At 45.9% G+C, this 20,126-nt stretch overlaps 1 protein-coding gene across 1 annotated transcript in view; it reads right to left on the bottom strand.

Moving 5' to 3' along the window:
• Positions 1-14: 14 nt before the first annotated feature.
• Positions 15-20,126, bottom strand: part of Dnah14 (dynein axonemal heavy chain 14) — a 248,159-nt gene continuing 228,047 nt past the window's right edge. Inside the window, 9 exon segments of the mRNA XM_055609680.1 lie at positions 15-233; positions 550-696; positions 5,246-5,409; positions 6,464-6,603; positions 7,376-7,488; positions 9,401-9,597; positions 10,748-10,914; positions 15,401-15,600; positions 17,287-17,484. Of these exon segments, the coding sequence (XP_055465655.1) occupies positions 39-233; positions 550-696; positions 5,246-5,409; positions 6,464-6,603; positions 7,376-7,488; positions 9,401-9,597; positions 10,748-10,914; positions 15,401-15,600; positions 17,287-17,484 (1,521 nt within the window). The 3' untranslated portion in view covers positions 15-38.

Here is a 20,126-nt window from a genome sequence, read left to right as displayed (position 1 = left end):
AGTCCAAACTGAAATTGGTTTGATATTGGATATTTATTTCATTCATTCTTCTCACACAGCAGTGCAACCTGCATGGTGATCCAGTGACTAGGAGGTTTCTTTGTTGGTAAATACACTGATGTTAGGAAATTTGTTGATAAACCAGGAAGATTTCTTGACCTCTCAGATGTTTGGTAAACTGGACATTCGTAAATACTGTCTGTCTGGTCAGAAGCATGCGATGATTCAGCAATCTAAAAATAAAAATTCGTAGTCAAATCACAGTTAACAAAACCAATAATAGGTCACGTGTGTGTGAGTATGAGGGTAGATATTTAATGATAGTAAATTGCACGTTAAAATTGTATCTAGAGAAGTTAAAATAGAAATGACTTGCTAAGTTGTGGTTTACTGCTGATCAGTAACACTGAACATCAGCATTATCATGTTTTTAGGTCTTCAACAATATTGTGCTATTCTGTGTAAAGTACAATAGTACATTTCCCTCGTGAGATCACAGGTAATGAGAATTCAGAAATTTGGGATTTCCTTACCAAGTTAGGTAATTACCTTTTCTGGCAAAAAGTGGATGTCAGGAAAATCACAGCGTAATTCATCGGGCAGCGAGTCTTCCAATACTTCTTGTTCGGGATCCCACCGTGCCCCCTCAATGAATAAACCAAAAATATAGACTCCTTTGGAAGGGCGGTCCTTGCCCTGATGAGAGAGTGGAATCATTAACCTCAGCTGAGATTGCCTTCCCTTCCCTCAGTGTGATACATCCCTGCTTTATGTTGCTCTGAATGCTTAACAAACCAGACTCCACATTTCTAAGGGAAAAGCAATTATTAAAGGAGTCAGCAAGTTGTGCTCTACCTGCCTTTCCTATAGGCTCCCTGACATAGTATGGATTTGGAGAGTGAAAGCAGGCTATGCACAGTTCTATGGTATATCACTGATACAGGAATTGATACAGTCATTAGCTTGGAATAAGTGTTTGGATTTTACCAGGCGTGGTGTCGTAGGTCTGTAATTCTAGCACTTGGGGAGGTAGAGGCAGGTGGGTCTCTGTGAGTTCCAGACCGGCCTGGTCTACAAAGTGAGTCCAGGACAGCCAAGCTACACAGAGAAACCCTGTCTTGTTGAAAGAAAAAAAAAAAAAAAACCAGAACAGAACAAAAGTTTGGATTTCTGGACATGGTGGTACACACTTTAAATCATAGCGCTTGAAAGGCAGAGGCAGGAGTATCTCTGTGAGTTCAAGGCCATCCTGGTCTACAAAGTGAGTTCCAGGACAGCCAGGGCTGTTACTCAGAGAAACCCTGTCTAGAGGGGGAAAAAACGGGGTGGTGGTGTGACTAGGTGTGGCCCCCATAGACTCATGTATTTGAATGCTTGGCCCATGGGGACTGGCACTGTTAGGGGGTGGAGCGTTGTTGTAGGAAGTGTGTCACTGTGGGGGTGGGCTCTGAGCTCTCCTGTGCTCAAGCTCTGCTCAGTATGGAATTCCAGTCTCCTGGATGCCTTGGATCTGTGTCCAGCACCATGCAGGCTTGCCTGTGTGCTGCATGCTTGCTGCCATGACGATAATGGACTAATCCTCTGAAACTGTAAGCCAGCCCCAGTGAAATGTTTTCCTTTAGAAGAGTTGCCTTGGTCATGGTGTCTTCACAGCAGTGGAAATCCTAAGATGAAGTGTTTGGATGAACTCTTAGGTAGAAAATTGCCAGCAGCTCCAACAGCACATGTGTCCTGGGTGGCGATGAGCCATGCTGCCACCATGCTGTCTCTCAGCTCTGGCGGCTGAGAGACAGAACAGATGCGCCCTGCACTTACTGCTCAGGAGCCTTTGCTTCACATCTGGTGAATCCCTGAGACAAAGTAGGCCTTGGTGTCCTGGGTCAGCCACTGCGTAGACAGGCCAGTGTGCTCAGGCATGCTTAGCCTGTGTATTCTGGAATGTGAGCAAGTCTTGAGGTACAAGCTAAATGTCCCTTACCATTTAGGTACATTGACAAGTTTCACTCAATGCACCTGAGCTTGTGCTGCCTAGTCCTATAATTCTGTGCACTTGATAATATGATTTCCACTCAATGATTTGGCCATGGAATTGAGGCAGGATCTCCTGTAGCCCAGGCTTGCCTTGAACTTGTTATATAATTGAGGGTAACCTTGAACTGCTGATTTCTCTTTTCCTCCGAGTTCTGGTATCATGGTATCACAGTTGTGGGTCACCACACCTAACGTGGCTGAGATAGGTAAGTAATTCCTCCGAAGAGCCATTTAAAAGTAAATGGAAGCCATCTTAGTTTACCTTAAATCAAGATTGGCTGTTGGCGTAAAGCAGGAAGAGGCGAGCACCTGCTTACATAACACTTTACTCCCGTGTCTGTCCTTCACTCTCAAAGTTCATAGCGGTGTTTTCTCGCCTGCTCTTCAGACTTCTAACCCATAGGCTGACCTTTTCATTCCTAGCCTGTCTCCTCCTCCTCTCCCCTCATTCCCTCTTCATTTCACTGCTTAAATACACTCCATTGCCCCCGGCCCGGGCTCTAGGACCCCGGACACAAGTCAGGCGCTCAGTATTGTCTTCTGCAGCTAACTTCCATCAAACCATCATAGTTGTTTCTGTAGTCGACTTTCCCCTGAACTTTATGAATCAGGACGTACATACACACGCTAACAGCTGGGCACAACACAAAAAGCTCAGCATGAGGCACACCCCATCCCAGCTCCCCGCAAACAGACTGATGCTCCACCAAGCACCCCACAAGCCTCTCAAAAATGGCAGTCAGATGACAGTCTCCAAAGAAACAAGCGGAATTGAGAACATGCACAAGAAAATTACGAATCACCTCAAGATATACAGCTAGGAGAGTTCCCAAACTGCACCTCTGAAGTAATCAAGGAAGAGATTTTAAAATCCACAGAATCAAATGAAAGCAAGAGCATAATCTACCCAAATATTTGGTGTACGATGCAGGCGGCAGTCCCGAGAGGAGGGTTTACAGTTCTGTGTGCTCAGATTAAAAAAATAACAGTAATCTATACCTCCAAGCTCTGGAAAAGCAAGGAGCAGCTAAACCCACATCCACAGATGGCAACAAATAATACAAACCAGGGCAGAAGGTGAGTTGAGTGGAAAAGAGCAGTACATGATATTAACCAGATAAACAGCTGGTTCTTTGAACATATTAACAAGGTTGGCCCAACACTAGCTAAATTAACCAAAAGAAACAGGGTGCAAATTAGTAAAAATCAGTGACGGCAAGGAAGTTGCTATAACAGACTAATGAAAGCCAGATAATTAGGGAGCTTGAAAACAAACCAGAAAATCTAGTGGATAAATTTCTAAGTGCATATGACTTGCAGAAATTAATATCAGAGTATATCAATCTAAACATTTATAGGGAAAACATAGCTTTAAAAAGTCTCAACACAAAGAAACCGGGCAGGAGAAGTGCTATGTTGTGCTACAAGCTTTCAAGGACAGCCTGATAACTGCTTGTCAGATTCCCTGAAATAGAAAGGGAAGGAACACCCAAGCTCTATCTGTGGAGCCGGCACAAGACATGTCCTGAACTCAGATAAAGAAAAGAACTACAAATCGGTAGTTCTTCTCAAACTTAGATGCAGAGATCTTCACAAAGTACTTGCAAACTGATGTAAAGATCATGTATCACAACCAAGTTGGTTTCATCCCAAGGTTACCTTGACATACAAATCAATAAAAATGTAATTAATAAATATAGAGACAAATCACATGATCATCTCAACAAAAGGCATATTTGAAAATTCCATATACCTTCATGATAAAAGTTCTGAGCAAACTAGGAAAAGGCAGCCTTCCTTATTATAATAAATGTGATAATACGAACTTAGAGCCAACACTGCTAAAGATGGAAAGCAGCATTTTTTCTCAGCTTAAGACAAGCGTATCCAACATCTTCCCTCATTGAATACAGTGTTCAATCAGACAAGAGAAAGGTGTAAATCAGGAAGAAAGAAAAACTGTCTTAGATTTTTTTCCTTCCTATGTTAAAGAGCATGACCAAAAGCAACTTAGGGAGGAAAAGGTTTATTTAGTTTACACATCCTAATAACAGTCCACTGAGGGAAGTGAAGACAGCAACTCAAGCAGGGCAGGAACTTAAGTAGACACCATGGAAGAACACTGCTTACTGGCCTGGACCTCATGGACTGCTCAGTCCTCCTACACAACCAGGATCACCTGGCCAGGAGCACTTCCCCAGTGAGCTGGGCCCTCTCACCACTGTTAGTCAAAAAATGCCTTAGAGACTTGTCTGCAGGTAATCTGACTGAGGTGTTTTCTCCATTGGGGTTTCCTTTCCCAGATAACTTTACCTTGTGAGAAGCTGGGAAAAAAAACTAATCAGGACATTTTCCCTTTTGGCAGATATCATCAAAAAAACATTAAAAGACCTCATGACTCCACTAAAAGGGTCAACAAAAAGCTTTCAGGAGATTAGCAGGATACAAAGTCAGCTTTCAAAAATCAGCAGACTTTAGCAGAAGAGGTGGCACAACCCTTTAATCCCAGCACTCGGGAGGCAGAGGCTGGTGGATCTCTGTGATTTTGAGGACAGCCTGGTCTATAGAGTGAGTCCAGGACAATCGAGGCTACCCTGTCTTGAAATCATGTCTCGAAAAAAATAAAACAATAAATTAGTAGCTCATATATACATCAAAACTGAACTTGCTGATAGAGATATCAGGAAAAATATCTTACAATAATTTAAAAAGTAAAAAAAAAAATCTGGGAATAAACCTGATTATGGAGTTAAAAGACTCCTATAAGAAAAAAATTAAATATTGGAAGAAAATGAAGACATCAGATAATGGGAAGAGTGTTTATGCTCCTGGATTGATAGGATTAGTATGTGAAAATGACTTTACCACAAAAAGCAATCTACAGATTCAACACAATATCTAACAAAAATCCAATGATAATCTTCACAGAACTAGAAAAAAAAAAATCAAAGATGTGTATGAAGACACTAAAGATGACAGATGGCTAAAGCACTTCCAAGCAGAAAGCTCATGGCTGGAGATGTAACATTACCTGATCTCAAACTATACTAAATAGCTGCAATGATCCAGAGCCTGGTGTTGACACAACAGCACATATAGACATGAGACTCGGTGACAGACACAAAGCTGTGGACGCCTAAATCCTGTATGTGTGACACCCATTTAGTCATTGAATGGGGGCTGGGCCCTTGGCAGTCTCCTCAGTACCCAGTACCTGGAAAGCTCTGGTGACTGAGTTGAGCCTTTTCTGAAGAAGTAAGGAGAAGTCAGTCTCTTGTTCACCACCGGTGTTAACAATTACTTTGTGAGTGAAAGTGAGGCCATCCATGGAGGTTCCGTGGGCCCTTCCGTAGTCTTGAAGCACAGCAGTAAGAAACGCTTTGAAGAAAAACAGGGCCAAAGTCTCTGGTAAGCCTTGAGTTTCCCGTGGGGTAGGAACTATGGCTGCCCCATGGAGATGACAGGAGGAGGCAGGCAGGAAGGGTAATGGGGTATTGTCTATCAACTTCTAGATAAAACCTTCCATCTTAGAGCGAAGCTCGGTAAGATGCAGAATGTTCTAAAGGGAGGTGAAACATGGCATCCTACAGGGAAGCTCCTTAACACTCAGGAAGTAAGCAATTTAAAAGCTTCAGGAAGTTTCTGAAACTGACAAGTTTTACCAGGACCGCCCTTCTCATGTGTAAATAAATAGTAAGGACTGATGAGAGAGACTCTCAGGCCAGCTGGACTTCCAGGCGAGACACTCCAGCTCATTGAGCTGCCCGAGTTGGGCAGTGAGCTCCAGGGTTGCAGCTTTTATGAGCCATCACCCATGCCGCGGTGGCTTTGGTGGTGCCGCTGTCTTCGCATCATTTCTGCCTCTGTAAGTAACCCTAATACATTGGTTCCCTGAATCTGGACTTGGTTCCCTATCTGCCGTGAATAGATGTTTTTTGACACTTACCCGGGAATAGTGTCACACACCATGGTGGGAGGGACCAGTCACCCACACTTTCAGATCTGTGCACATGGGCTATTTTGTAGGTCCAGGGAGCAGGGTTACAATCCTGGGACCTGAGCCTTTCCTGGCCTTTTTCTTTCTTTGCTGATTATTGGATCTTACGGTGATCTTGGTAGCAGAGATAGACACGTCATAGATGAGTGAGCATGCCACCCAGGGTGCCCGAGGTTTCCTCAGGCAATGTCATAGGGACAATTTGGGGAAGAGGAAGTTTCTTTTCTTCTGGGCTTGCTAACCTGCCTGTATTTTGCCCTGAGAAAGTGACATGCTAAGGCTTAGTGGGGTCAGGGGTGTGGGGAGGATGAGATGAGGAAAGGAGGTGAGGCAGGACAGGGCTACAGGTGCTGTCATCTGGGCTAGTGGTGGTAGAATGGCTGAGAGCAAATGTGCCAGAGCCAGATGTGGGTCTGCCCTGGCGCTAGCACTCACCCTGTGGAGAGAAGAAGGCAGGGAACCAGTATCTTGTCGGAAATCCATCCACGGATTCGCTCGCAGTGTCAAGGACATGTTTGGATTTCTGGCTGATCAATGTAGAAGACTGTTTCCAGGTTGCGACAAATTTCATGTACCTGGGGAGAAGCCAGTGGCAGGGAGGCTGAGGACAGAGTAGCGGCTACCCTTGAGAGCCCCTGGCAGCCTCCTCCAGTCCACCAGGCAGCAGCTTTCACCGCTCACCCCAGCCTGCCTCAGCCTCTTTGTTTTATACTCTGATGGACACTGGGCACAGTTCCAGGCCTCTTAGGGGAAAGGGAGGGCAGACTGTGGAAGCCATGGGTTTGGAAACGCCTGGCTGGGCCGTGAGGAATTCTAGCATTTGTTTCTGAGTTGCAGGCTTTGCCCACAGCTGACACTCATGTTCTGTGAGGCCCAAGAGGCAGCTGGGCATAGGCCGGACACAGAACCTCTGGGTTTGCATTTCAGCACTTCTGTGTTCTTTGGGTAAGTGATTTCCTGTGCTGTGACTTACTCCTTTCTGAAACAGGATGATGGCAGGGTCAGCACCCGCCTCCCCTCATGGGACTACCATGAGAACTGAGTCAGGGGACACAACTAGGTTTTTCACACATTAGTCTGCATTCCCAGGGGCCAGTTTTCCAGGCACAGTGAGGGACAGTGGCAAGAAACACAACTGGGCGTTTCCTTCTCAGCCTGGGAAGACCTGGCATGGGGCCTCTACTCTGAGGTCTCTGTTTTCTCATTCCAAAAGAAAGGGCTGAGAAAACAAAATCAAAAAACAAACAACAGCAAAAACAAGAGACTGAGCTGTCTGGTGAGTGAGTGGGGAACTGCCAGGCCCCAGCAGAAGCAGGGCAGGGATGAAAAGCTGGCTCTTGCTCCTACCGATGGTTGATGGCCGTGTATGCCACTTTGGCCCAGGTGTTGAAGAAATTCACCCGCTGGAGGAGATCGCTCACCCAGAAGCTCAGGGGCTTGATGGACTTGTAGGCGTTCTTCTGCGGATTGAGAGAGAGGTGCATTGTTTCTGCAGCTCTGTCTAGAGGTCATCACCTTTCTGCCAGGGAGAAACACCTTGGCAGGAGATGCCATTTTCCAGCTGAAAACGTAGGGATAGGTCTGAAAACAACTACCTAATTTTCAGACATCCTAACTGGAAGTACCTGCCCTGGCTACAAGCTTTCATTGCTCTTAACCTTTCCCTTTTGCCTCCCTCTTCTCCCTGGGGCCATTGTCTTCATGGGGACTCTGGGTCTTAGCCACTTAGACTCCCTCGTTTTTCTGGTGCAAGTTGGCAGCCCCACCTACTGGACAGTGCTTTTCCTTCCGGCCCAGCAGAGCTGGCCTCTTGACTTTAGGGGGTGTTTCCTTCTGCTAGCAGCTATCACTGTCCATTCTCTAACCCTGCTCACAGCAAGCCCTCAAAGGTCCGGGGATGGAGGGAGTGGGGCTTGCTGTCCTCAGCTGCCTCTGTCTTTATAGACGGTGTCTTGTGAGAACAGCCTAGCCTCCTGGCTCTCTCTTCTGTCCTCATTAGAAATCAGTGGGCACCGTCTCCTGTGCTATTGGGCCCACTCCACCGCAGGGCACGCATCTTTCTCTCCTGAATTCTGGGCTACTTCCTTTCAGATTCAATTCCCTGGCTCCTCTCTTTGAGGTGAGTCTATTGCCCAACCCCTTCCAGCCTTTTTCTTTTGTCCACCCTCCCTCCTGGTGGTCCCACCATTTCAGGCTGGCAACAGTAAGTCTTGCTTAGAGTTCTTTTATCTAGCGGTTCTCAGTAGCTTCACTCTGACATCCCCGTAGCTCTACACACTTCCCATATCCATCTTGTCGCTTGTCCTAGCTTGACGTGCCACTTAGATCATAGCCTCCCAACACAGTGGCACCAGCAAGCCCAGAAATCCTGTCGGCTCTGGAGTCCCACCGTGCTACATGTATGAATGCTACATTGCAACTTTTCACTAGTTCATATTGAATTTTTAAAGAATTAGTTGTCATTGATGCCTTTAAGTTGTTTCCATGTTTTCTACATAGCTTTTCTTTTTTTTTAGTAGTGTATCGACCTGCAATTCAAATAACCATACAATGAGGTACCTGCTCAGTGGTTGTGCGATGTATTTCCTGAGCTGGACAACCAATACTGCAGTCACCTTCAGCCTGTCATCACTAAACAAACCAAAGCAAGCAAGCAAGCCAGCTAGCCAGCGAGCAAACAAGCCCTGGCCTTTTCACTTGCATTGCTTTAATGTCATTCCCAGCGGGAGGCGCCCACACTGCGTGTGATTGTCTGTTATGGACGAGTCCTACACTGTGGCCTTCTGTGATTGCCTTCTTGCGCTCTGCAGAAGAGCTGCGGTTTTCAGGGCTCACCCACGTGGCGTTTGTCAGCACTTACACTAACTAAAATACGAATGAGATAAGTCAGAATAGCAGACTGAAGTACTACAAAATATGAAATTAAGAGCAACGCCTTTCTCCGCACACAGACCATGAAGGTACCACTTAAGTAACTTCTTTTCCTTCCACGACTTCTGTGTTTCTTGAAATTAAAACACATGTGCTTTTACAAGCAAACACATACATGCCTCCACGTTTTTTGGGAACACTAAAAACTTTACCAAGACCGTGTGGAGGGTCCACACACCTCATCTTGTGGCTGGACCTCAGTTCATGTAACCAGATTCCTCTTCCCGTATCTTCAGGCTATTTTCAGATTTGTGCTGTTACGGCTCTGTGGTACATACCTCAAAGATAAATTTAGGTACACATTGCCCTCTAACTGGTTGTATCCGCTCTTACCTGTACCGGAAATAGATGAGCACAATGGCTGCCCACCCTCTCCTCACAGGGAGCAGTCATCCCCGTCAGTGTGGAACACCGACCTTTGCCTCAGGCATGGCTGCTTACCTGCCACAGCATAGGCACCCTGGCCGTGAGGAGAGACTCGTACATCTCCTCCAGGTCCTCAGTGATGATGCTCTCTCCCTTTATGGCAACTTCAAGATCCTTTAGGGATTTGTGGATGACAGATAGTAACTTGTCGAAACAGTCTATTTCTTTCCTTAGAAAGGTTATCAAGACAGAGTGGACGAGGGGATCATAGCCTGAATAAAGAGAGAGAGAATGTGATGTTTACACAGAAGGAGATTTCTGAGATATGCAGGCTTCCAAGTGTTGTCCATGCATATGGTTGGTAGGCATTTTCTAGACAAGTCTAGAGAGCAAATATTGTAGGTATTTTTTTTTTTCCAATCAACCGTACTCCTTGTTACCATGATTTATCAGAGTGTCACTTAATATGCAAATCAATAAGCAGCCGCTGTGTCTGGCACACGCCTTTAATCCCACTGCTTGGGAGACAGCGGCAGGCGGGCCTCTGACTTCCAGGCCAGACAGAGCTCCTTAGTGAGACCCTCAGTTTAATTTTTTTTTTCAGACTTGCTGGCAGAACTGAAGGCCAGATTTAGCATTCTGAGAGATGCACCTTCAGGTGTCCCCATTGTGCTGGGATCAGATCTCGGGACCACTGTCGACTGTGTGCTGTTGCTGGCCGGGCACCGCCCTGCATCTTGGTAAACTCTTGCTCAACAATTGGCTCCAAAGTGAATTTTGGAAACAGTAGAACTTAGACTATGGGGCTGGAGTGGTGGCTTAGCGGTTAAGAGCATGTACTGCTCTTTGCTCTTGCAGAGGCCCCGAGTTTGATTCCTGGCACCCACATCATAGCTAACAACTGGCTGTAACTCCAGCTTGAAGGGATCTGACATCTCTTTGGTGCCCTTGGGCACCCGTATGTACGTGTATACTCCGACAACATACAATTAAAAAAATAAAAAAAATACATAAAAAAGGGGAAATTTAAAAAAAGGAATTTTGGATGTTAGAATTTAACTTGGAAATTTCTCCCAATCCAGGAATTTATCTCTTCAGAGCTGGACCTGGGCCTGACCTCACCTTCATCAAGAGACCCCTTTTCTAAATCTCACGCTTTGAGCTCTATCCCAGAGGCCAGAGGGCAGGGAGAACACCACTGGACAGCAACCCCAGCTGAGCCCTTGTCTGCTATGATAGCTGCTGTTTCCTTTTTGGACTCCCTCCTCCCTCATACCAAAGCCCGATTTTCCTCTCTGCCACCATCTCCCATCTGGGAGAACGCATGGTCTTTCCAAGCTGTGCTTGTTCTCCCTCCCTCCAGGGTCAGAATCTCTGCTGACGAGGCCACAGCATGGGATGAAGCTCAGGGCCGATGCTCACCTTCGACGTTCTTATGAAGCTTCAACCACATTGGACCAGACATAATACATTTGAATGTGGCTTGGCCCTCAGGCCCCTTGACTTCCTCATTCTCCACTGAAACGGGGAGCTGGACCATTATGTCAGTTAGGAGCTCCATCACCAGTTGGTCGCTGCTCTGCTCAGGACTGCAAAGGAATCAGGTAAAGAATGAGGCAGAGCAACCCTGCTGGGAGTCCCCTCTGCTTTGGCCCCACAAGAGGTAAGAAGCCTCATGGAGCTCTCAGCTGTGACACCGAAGACCTCAGAGACACTGAAATTCACAGAGCAGAAAACTGGTAACTTCTGTGTTTATAAGGAAATCTGTTGTAAAAACCTTCTTTTTCTTTCTTTTCTTTCTTTTCTTTCTTTTCTTTCTTTTCTTTCTTTCTTTCTTTCTTTCTTTCTTTCTTTCTTTCTTTCTTTCTTTCTTTCTTTCTTTCTTTTTTTGAGACAGGGTTCTTCTGTGTAGCTTTGGCTATCCTGGACTTGATTTGTAGACCAGGCTGGCCTGGAACTCATAGAGATGTGCCTGCCTCTGGCTCCCTGATTGCTGGGATTACAGGTGTGCGCCACCGTGCCTGGCTGTAAAAGCCTTCCTAGGATTTGTTTCTAAAACACTTTTTACCTTATGAAGCTTCGCCCACACTGAACAAATTTATTGAACATAATAAATTTGAATGTGCCATGGCCCTCAGACCCAGCGACTTCCTCATTCTACACTGTAGGGCGTAGCTGAAGCATTATGTCAGACATCTGCAGACAGGCATGTGCCCAGACTGAATGTGAAGGAGCAGGAGGCATGCCCAGCAGCTCAGAGGTGTCGATGGGTCAAGCTTGTCACCTCCTCTGCGCTTACCCTAAGCCTTCTTGACCATGCACTCTGGTTGTGGCTGGTTGAGTCTGTGGAGCCACATGACTGGCGGGATGCTTTGGAGTCCTTCCAAAGATGAGGACTCAGGGCCAGGGAACTGACAGTGTGGAGAGCGGGCGAGCAGGGCACACCTACGCTCCTGAGTTCTCTTTGTTGGCTGGGATGGCCTAGGTTTTCACCCAACACCCAGGTTTCTTCTCATTTAGCCAAATGAATGTCATCTTTCAAAGCAGCTGATAACCCTGACATCACCAGCGTGGCCTTTTAGCTCAGTAGAACTGCTTCTGGGCCACCTACATGTCCATTACTCAAGGACATGCATTTTCTACTTGGTCATCATGCTTTGCTTTTTGGCTTTTGCTTCAGTTTCTCAGTAGCCACCCAAGGTGCCTTTAAATAATTTCAAAAGGCAAAAAGTCTCTATTATATTGAATATGACATGTCTCCCAATAGCATCTCACAGACAGATGAGTTTCCATGTTTGAGTAACGTGACTGGAGGAATCATGGCCTCTTATGTGACCTAGGTGACACTATGAAACATGTGTAAGATTCTTGCTAAATGTATTCTAGTTGTGTAACTACTTCTTTCAATTTGAACACTCCTTTCTAGAGAAAGACTCTTTCACACTGAGGAAATTAATTAAACTTAGAAGGCTCAGGGAGTAAAGTCACAAGTCTCAGGAAGTTCCTAAAACTTAGAAGATTTACCAGGCTCTCTGCAAGGTTTTATCAGAATTAATAGTCACTGGGCAGGACAGACTGATGAGCTGAGCTGCCTGCAAGTTTTCGGGAGTTGCCACCTATATTAGGGTGGAGTTTTTGGTAACATAAATGTCTGGCTTATCTATGCTTCTGTAAGTAGCTTGTAACCTGTTGGGAGGACCCTGCTGTTTGAGGTTGCAGTCCGGATAGCCATTCTGAGCTCGGCATTATGGGGCAGGACTCCCTCTTCTTAGCAGGACCTCTTGTTCTCTGCCTGACTTCATCTGGAGAGTATCTCTAGACACAGATGCCCCTAGCCACATTTGATATATGGCCTTTGACACAGCTTCCTGCTAGCTCTCCCCTCCCTGTGCCTATAGGATAATTAGGTAGTGTTTCCATTCATATGATAGGAGTGTGCTGTTAATACAAATCAAGCATCCTTGAAGTGCCTAGTTCCAACTAATTAAGTACACCTAAACTTGGAGCCCCCCCCCCACTCCCCAAGGGGTATACCTTTGTTCTCTGGAATTAAAGTTGAGCTAGCTCCCTGAAGAGGTTCCTGGAGTGTGTGATCTCCGTACAGTGGCCACTGGCCTTTCCAGCCTTGCACCTCGTCTCATGCCCCTCCTGACTTGGTGGACTGGTGGGAGACAGCCCCCAGGTAGAGGAGAACCACGGTAACCCACACTCCTAAAAATAACTTAACTAAACCCACTGGTTCATTAAGCTAGATTTGGGAGGAATTGTTTCTATGTCAGTGGCATATCTGAAATGAGTAGACATCTGTTTACATCTCCCCAGGAAAAACAAACAAACAAACAAAAAAACAAAAAAACAAAAATCCATTATATTCCTGCCATCTTTTGCTGGTGCGGTGTGGCATGCTAATAGCATGAAGTGTGTTATCACAGGCGTGGAGTCTACAGGATTCTGCCTGCTGTTCTCTGGGAACATGCTGATGTTTCCTCCTAGGCATTGCCTGTCTCCAAGTATGCAATTTCCCCTAAGAAGCAGGTACTATATACTCACTTCTAGTGAAGTAGCACTTGAACTGTGTCTATTTTGTGTTAGCAAACAACCCTGGATGACGGATCAAATAGCAAAACCCATGTGCCAAAGCCAGAGAGCATTCTGATGGCTTCTGATTGGCTCCTGATCCAGAGATAAGATGACTAAAAGGTAATACAGAATTCTAATTGGTTTGGGGATCCATCGAAAAAAAAAAATACATGAATTTAGCCAAAGAAGTGTAAGTTCAGTCTATAGGCATCAGAGACTATGTAGTTGGCGCTCAGGGATGTGGGTAATGTGGCCGCCTACCTTGCATAGAATTATGGAGCAATTATCCTGACAGCTACAGCTTCTGGGTATGCTACTTCTACTCCCAACAAGAAGAAATTCCACCAAGGGAAAATTATAGAAAAGATACTCTTGTGCTAAGGAATGTCGTTCTCTAGAATATGGCGTGTGTGTATGCGTGTGGGGGTGTTGGTGTCGTATTCTTGTTTGCATGCTGTGTGCAGGTACACCTGCCTGGGTAGGCATATGTGGGGGTCAGAGCTTGATGTTGGGATGGCTTTTGTCTCCATCCTCTCTCAACCTTAGTTATTAATTTATCTACGAAAACAAGGCTCCTTACTGAACCTGGATCTCACATCTTGGCAAGGCTGGCTAGCAAGCCCCAGGATCCATGTCCCTCCACTTTCTAGTTGTTGGGTTACAGATGTGTGCCTGGCTTTAGCTGGGTTCTGTGGCTCTGACACAGGCCCTCATGCTTGCACAGCAAACCTCCACTTAGAAAGTAACACCCTGAAATCCTGTTAAAGTCATACAAGAAAGAGGACAAAGGAATGTAAGATTCACTGTCCACATCTGAGTATTGGAGTTATAGAAATGATTGACAAACTTGAGAAGGCCTGGCAGACGGAAGGATGCCGACTTTATAACAAAGATTAAGCTACTTGAAAATGTCTGATCAAGTCTACAAGTGGGATGCAAGGTTACCGAAAGGCCTCGACAACGCGGTTGTTAGGATGTGTTAAACCTAGATGCTGAAAAACCCAAAGCAGGGCAGAAGTCGCCGGGCTCTCAGAAGTCCCTGCCAAGCGGTCAGTGCGGCTGTCTGGACACGGGTCCGGTGAGGAACACAGGGAGGAGGAAGTGTGCACACTAGGATCCAGTCCCTAAGCAGTGATGTTTGAGCTCCCTGGGCAGTGTGTACACGCCGGAGAATGGAGTGACCCACTGAGAGCCGAAGTCATGTAGCCCTGGTGTGGATTTCATCTTATAGTCTCAGGGGGAGGAAGCTTGAACTTGGGATACATGCCACATACCCTTTGGACTGTAAAACAGCCTTGCAGGGCAGACAGGTATTTCTAGCCCCTTTCCAGATAAGGCCGCCGAAGCAGCGTGGCACTGGACACAGAATAAATAGAGCTGTAACTTACATGGCTCTCCAACTCCAGGCAAGCTTCTCTTGAGCCCACAGCCCTTCCTGTCATTGAGGTGGCGGCTGTCTGTTCCTCCCGAGAAGCAAATGTGCATGCTTCACATTTAAACAAATTCATTGATAGCCAGGTGTGGGGGTGCACACCTTTAACCCCAGTCTACAGGAGGCAGAGGCAGGCTGATACCTGGGAGTTCAGTTTGAGGTCAGTCTGTCTGGTCTACAAAGCGAGTTCCAGGAAAGCCAGGGCTGTTACACAGAGAAACCCTGTTTTGAAAAAACCCAAACCAAACCAAACCAAAAAAAAAAAAAAAAAAAAAAAAAAAAAAAAAAAAAAAAAAAAAAAAGGAAACTGTATTCACTTAAAGACAACTCACCAGATACAATTCGGTCACCCATCCATCCAAGAAATGTTTACTAAGTACTATGTGCTTGGCAGGTGTGTTGTGTGTACACACGCACACATAAAGCACAGGTGTGTTTGTGCATGTGTATCATGTACTTGCTTCTGTGGTGTGGACAACTTAGTTTATCATGCAAACGTTACTTCTCTGTCCAGATCATGCCTGGTAGCTCCCAGCTACTAAGAATTCCCACTGTGCTCTTACTTGATCAGGAGGCTGATCCGGGCCACTTTTGGTTGCATGGTGATGAGATTTTCAATGAACGTCTCGGTCCTGCTCTCGTTGCAGGTGTGTTTGGCCTTGGGGTGTATTCCTAGTATTTCGGGAGACTCATCATCCGGTAGAGACTGGACCAGGTTTATGCAGTCCTGTAAGCTTGCAAAGACGGACACTGGGCGGTATATCTGAAAGTGTAATAGCTTTGTTACTTTTGCGTGAGTAAGAAGACATCTATCCTGGGTAATGCATGGAGATGGCGTCTCCCCGTGGCCCTTTACACAAAAGCTCTTCTTGTGTCTATATGGTACAGACACTCTATGAAAGCAACACTTGGGACTGCGCTATTGCAAACTATATGAGGAGATGTCATTTAAAGGCTAGGGGAGCCTAACCACTTATTGCCTTAATGAAATATACCCACAGCTAATGGAAACAAGAGGCCTTGAGTACAACCTGTAGAAGCAACATGAAGGAGGCCAAGGCCTCATGTGTTACAAGTGTGGGGACTTCCGGGCAGCTTCCCTTTTGCCCTCCTTGGTTTCTTTGGGTCTGTGGATTGTACCATGATTATTCTATACTTTATGGCTAATATCTACTCATAAGCAATAGGTAAATATCACTTAGATCTGTCTTTCTGGTTCTGGGTTACCTCACTCAGGATGATCTTTTCTAGTTATAATTCGCCTGCAAATTGCATGGTGTCTTTGTTTTTTTTTTTTTTAATTTTTTCTTCACAATTTATTCATTATATATCCTGATTGAAAGCCCCTCCCTCAACCCCCCCACCCCAGTCACTGCTAAAAGACATTTTCAGTGAAAGAAGCTAAGATCATTACAGTGCATAGGATGGACTGGGAGGTTGCAATGGTCATAAAGATTTCAGGGGTTTAAAGCAATTAATTGAAATGCAGGACTTCAGAATACGCACCATTTGTTAACATGGAATGTTGCCGTGGAACGAGCTGTGTGTGTGTTACCTACTGTGTCTCCTGTTCATTTACGTGCATTCAGTGTGACAGTCGGCATACAGAAGTCAAGCACATGACACTGACTGAGCAATTTTAAAGGTTGTTCAAGGCTAATTTTCTCTTTAAGAACTGACTTGAGGATCTGAACTTCAATGCTGCTTTAAACATTTAAGAGCAAACAGGAAGCTTTGCGTACCCAAGAGCAAATGTGCACACTGCTGGGCAGCTAACCTGAGTCTGACCTCTACTCCTTGAGGACACCAGGTCTCGCTCAGGGCCTTTTCCTTCCATCTCCTGCTGTCCACTTACAGCTCCAAATCCCTGCCCCCTACCAAGGGTTAGAGATCACAGTTGTTTCCTCTGTAGCAAACACCAGACAGAGCCTACCTGCTGGTGTCTAACCTGGATCTCTGCCCACAAGGTGGAGGCCTGTGGGGAGGATGGAAGCTAAGGGGGTGAGGAAAGGGAGCAGATAGGAGGTCTGGACTTTACTACCCTCAGGTGCTCATGGTTGAGACAGGGTTCTTGCATGCTAGCCTTCTACAGACTAGCAGTGTGTGCTTTCCACTCAGCATCTGGAGCTGCAAGCTGGGCAAAGAGAAGCTTGGACAACCAGTGGAAAGCACGTGCACATGGCTGGCACGGTCTCATTGGTCTGTGCGTGCGTGCTGCTTCTGCTTCCTTGTGCTTTGTGTATGACACTTAAGATCCTTGGAGGGCACATACCAGCCCTTTCCCATTCTTTTACTTCCTGGTATACTCTGGCACTTAAAAGACAATGGGAAGTTGGTTTTGTAATATTGTTCTGAAAGTTAATGAACGCCCCTAACGTAATCATTACAGTTTGTTTGAAGAATGCAATACAACCTCGTTAAAAGTAATCAGGGCAAACCCATTTCTTACCTCATCACTGGAGAAAGTGAAGTCAGCCTTCAGAATGTCAGCATTACAGAATTTGTAGAAGAGAGTCATCAGGCATCGATTGTCCCACTTATCAGTCACTTGGCCACCATAGGTCACTTCTGTGATCAAGCAGTTGAGCTCCTTCCATGGAATCTCTGTCCGGCCACAGAGGACACTACCCAGCACCCTGATGGAGGCCTGTGCAAAGCCACCATGCTCTGTTAACTCTGCGTGTCTTTCACACAACACCAACAACTCTCAAATGGCCAGTATCTCTCTGAAACCAAGAACCAGGCCCGGAAGTGCAGTCCTCCAGTCTCAGTTACTGTGGAGCCTGAGGCAGGAGGATTACAAGTTCAAGGCCAAGTTGGGCAACCTCAGAAGACCCTGACTCAGCAGAAGTGGACTGGGACAGCTGCAGAGATGAACAGTGATGAAGAGCCTGGCTGCTCTCACTGAGGGTCTGGGTTCCATCCCAAGTAACCACATGGTGGCTCACAGCTGTCTGTAACTCCAGTTCCAGGGGATCTGATCCACCAACACACACAGTCTCTATACCCCTGTGCATAAAATGATAGTAATAACAAAGGTTCTGGAGATATAGCTGAGTGGTAGAGCACTTTCCTGGTAGGTGCAAGGCCGTCGGTACTGAAAAACCAACTAACCAACCAACCAACCAACCAACCAACCAACCAACCAACCAACCAACCAACCAACCAAGAACAGAGAGGAACAAAGTATCAGGATGGGTGTTTTCCCCACCAGCGACTGTACTGCTATTGGGCTATCCCCTCTGCAATTATGGTTGCTGCTTTAACTGAGAAGCACAGGGCACAGGATGCCAGGGCACAGAAGGATGAAGAAAGGAAGTATCTTCTTTCATCCTCCTCCCCTCTCCCCGGAGGCCTACAGCAGCAGGTTGGTGTCCTGAAAATGACTTTGGAGTGACCTTGCATATGCAAATGGGATGCCCACTTCTTCCCCTTCCTCCTGACTCCACTGCCCTCAGCTCTCTTGGCCTCTTCCCTCTGTCTCTCCTGGCTTCCTGACTCTCCTACTCGCACAGGTGCGGCCAGTACATGTCCTGGCCCTCAGCTGTCTCTGTTCAGTGACCACAGCCATTCATGTTCCCATGGTGCGGGTCCTGGTGCTCTGGAGATGTGACTCCACTCTGGGCTCCCCGTGGTTCCACATCTGCACACACTCGGCAATGAGCGACCATAAACACGATGGTGTGGCGACCCCCGCAGCGTTTGGATGTGCAAACGCTTTAAAGTAGGAAGGCTGCTTGTAGGTCAGATGCAAGCACTTCACCATACTTTGCCATCTAAGGGGACCTTGCCACCAAGCCTCTGAGGATACGGAGGGATCCCTGTCATTTGCAGTTTCCCACGGTGACAGGGGGAGCCTGGCTGGGGTTTGTACTCCATCTGGCACTATTTGTTCTCAGCCTCTTCTACCTGACAGTCATTTGTGTGGGAGTTTCTCTACAGTGCCTTTGGACTGTTCATCTTCTTTGTAGTATTGAGAACTCTGTATTTCATAGGTAGTAATTTTTTGTCAGTCATTTCCATCACACATTCTAATTTAAAGGTTCACTCTTTGTTATGTCTATCTGTGCGACGGTGTGTGCATGTGAGTATGTTGGGTCCCTTAGAGCAGGGGGAGTTTATGAGTTGCCCCGTGAAGGCGCCGAGAATTAGAGTCCTCTGGAAGAGCTGGACATGCTCTTCAGTGCGCTTAACTGCAGAACCACCTCTCCAGCCCCTCATTGCAAATCATCTCTGAAGCCTGTTACTTGTCTTCAGTCAACACTCTCAACTGAGCTGTTTGGAGACTGTTTCAGTTCTGGGCTTCTAATTTGAATTAAGTTGTCCCAAACTCCAAGACTGTACATACAATCTCCTAGATTCATTTTTAGAGATTTGTATGCTTGTATAATGCTCTTAACCTTCCTTTCACTCTATAAGTACAGTGCAAAAGATAAAGGACCCAAGTAATTTTCTTCCAGTAGGATGGCTAGCTGTACTGCTATTTTTTACTTAAAACATCTTTTCACTGTGTTGAGACACTGCTGATGTCATAGATGGTGGGGCTGTGGTTACTGGAGGCTGCCCAGCACCCACGTGGCAGTTCACAACCGCCTCTAGCCTTCCGGACGCCAGGCACACACACACATGCAGGCCAAACATCCATACATATTATATCCCATAAATATGGACAATTATGTTAATTTTAGAAACTCACAGAAAATTGGATTTATTTCTGCATTTTTTTGCTGAATCACACTGACTTAGCCTAACCTTTCTGCTAAACTGTTTCCTTCAGGATAGTGGATTTTTAGTATATTTTGATGTCTGGTGAAAAAAAAAATTCCTTCACTTTTTTAAATTTTTGTATCTATAGCTTATTGTTTTAAGATTTCTAAAGTTTTCAATTCTAAATCATCCAAGCTCTAAGCATAACTGCATTATGTTGGGTAATTAGCTTTGGAAGAATGGCCAGTTTGCTAATGGGAAGTCTCCCCTGGAGAACAGGGATGTGTTGGGTTAGAGAAAGCAAGAGAGAAGAAGGGGAGGCACTCATGGCCACTTGCTGTGTAGCCTGAGCAGACTTTCCAAGTGCTCATGGCTCTGTCCCCGTCTGGAACCTGGGGACAGCTAGTGTGCTTTTCTTAGAAAGTTGTCACAAGTGTCAACATTTTAATTAATTAATCTATCTATTTATTTTATGTATATGAGTGTTCTATCTGCATGTGCACCTGTAGGCCAGAAGAGGGCAGTAGCAGGTATAGATGGTTTACTGGAAATTGAACTCAAGAACCTCTAGAAGAGCAAACA

The sequence above is a fragment of the Psammomys obesus genome, unplaced genomic scaffold, assembly GCF_907164565.1.
Source record: "Psammomys obesus unplaced genomic scaffold, mPsaObe1.curated_primary_1811, whole genome shotgun sequence".
Classification (NCBI taxonomy): domain Eukaryota; kingdom Metazoa; phylum Chordata; class Mammalia; order Rodentia; family Muridae; genus Psammomys; species Psammomys obesus.
The sequence above is the reverse complement of the archived record's forward strand: the minus strand, read 5'-3'. Positions and strand labels throughout refer to the sequence as shown.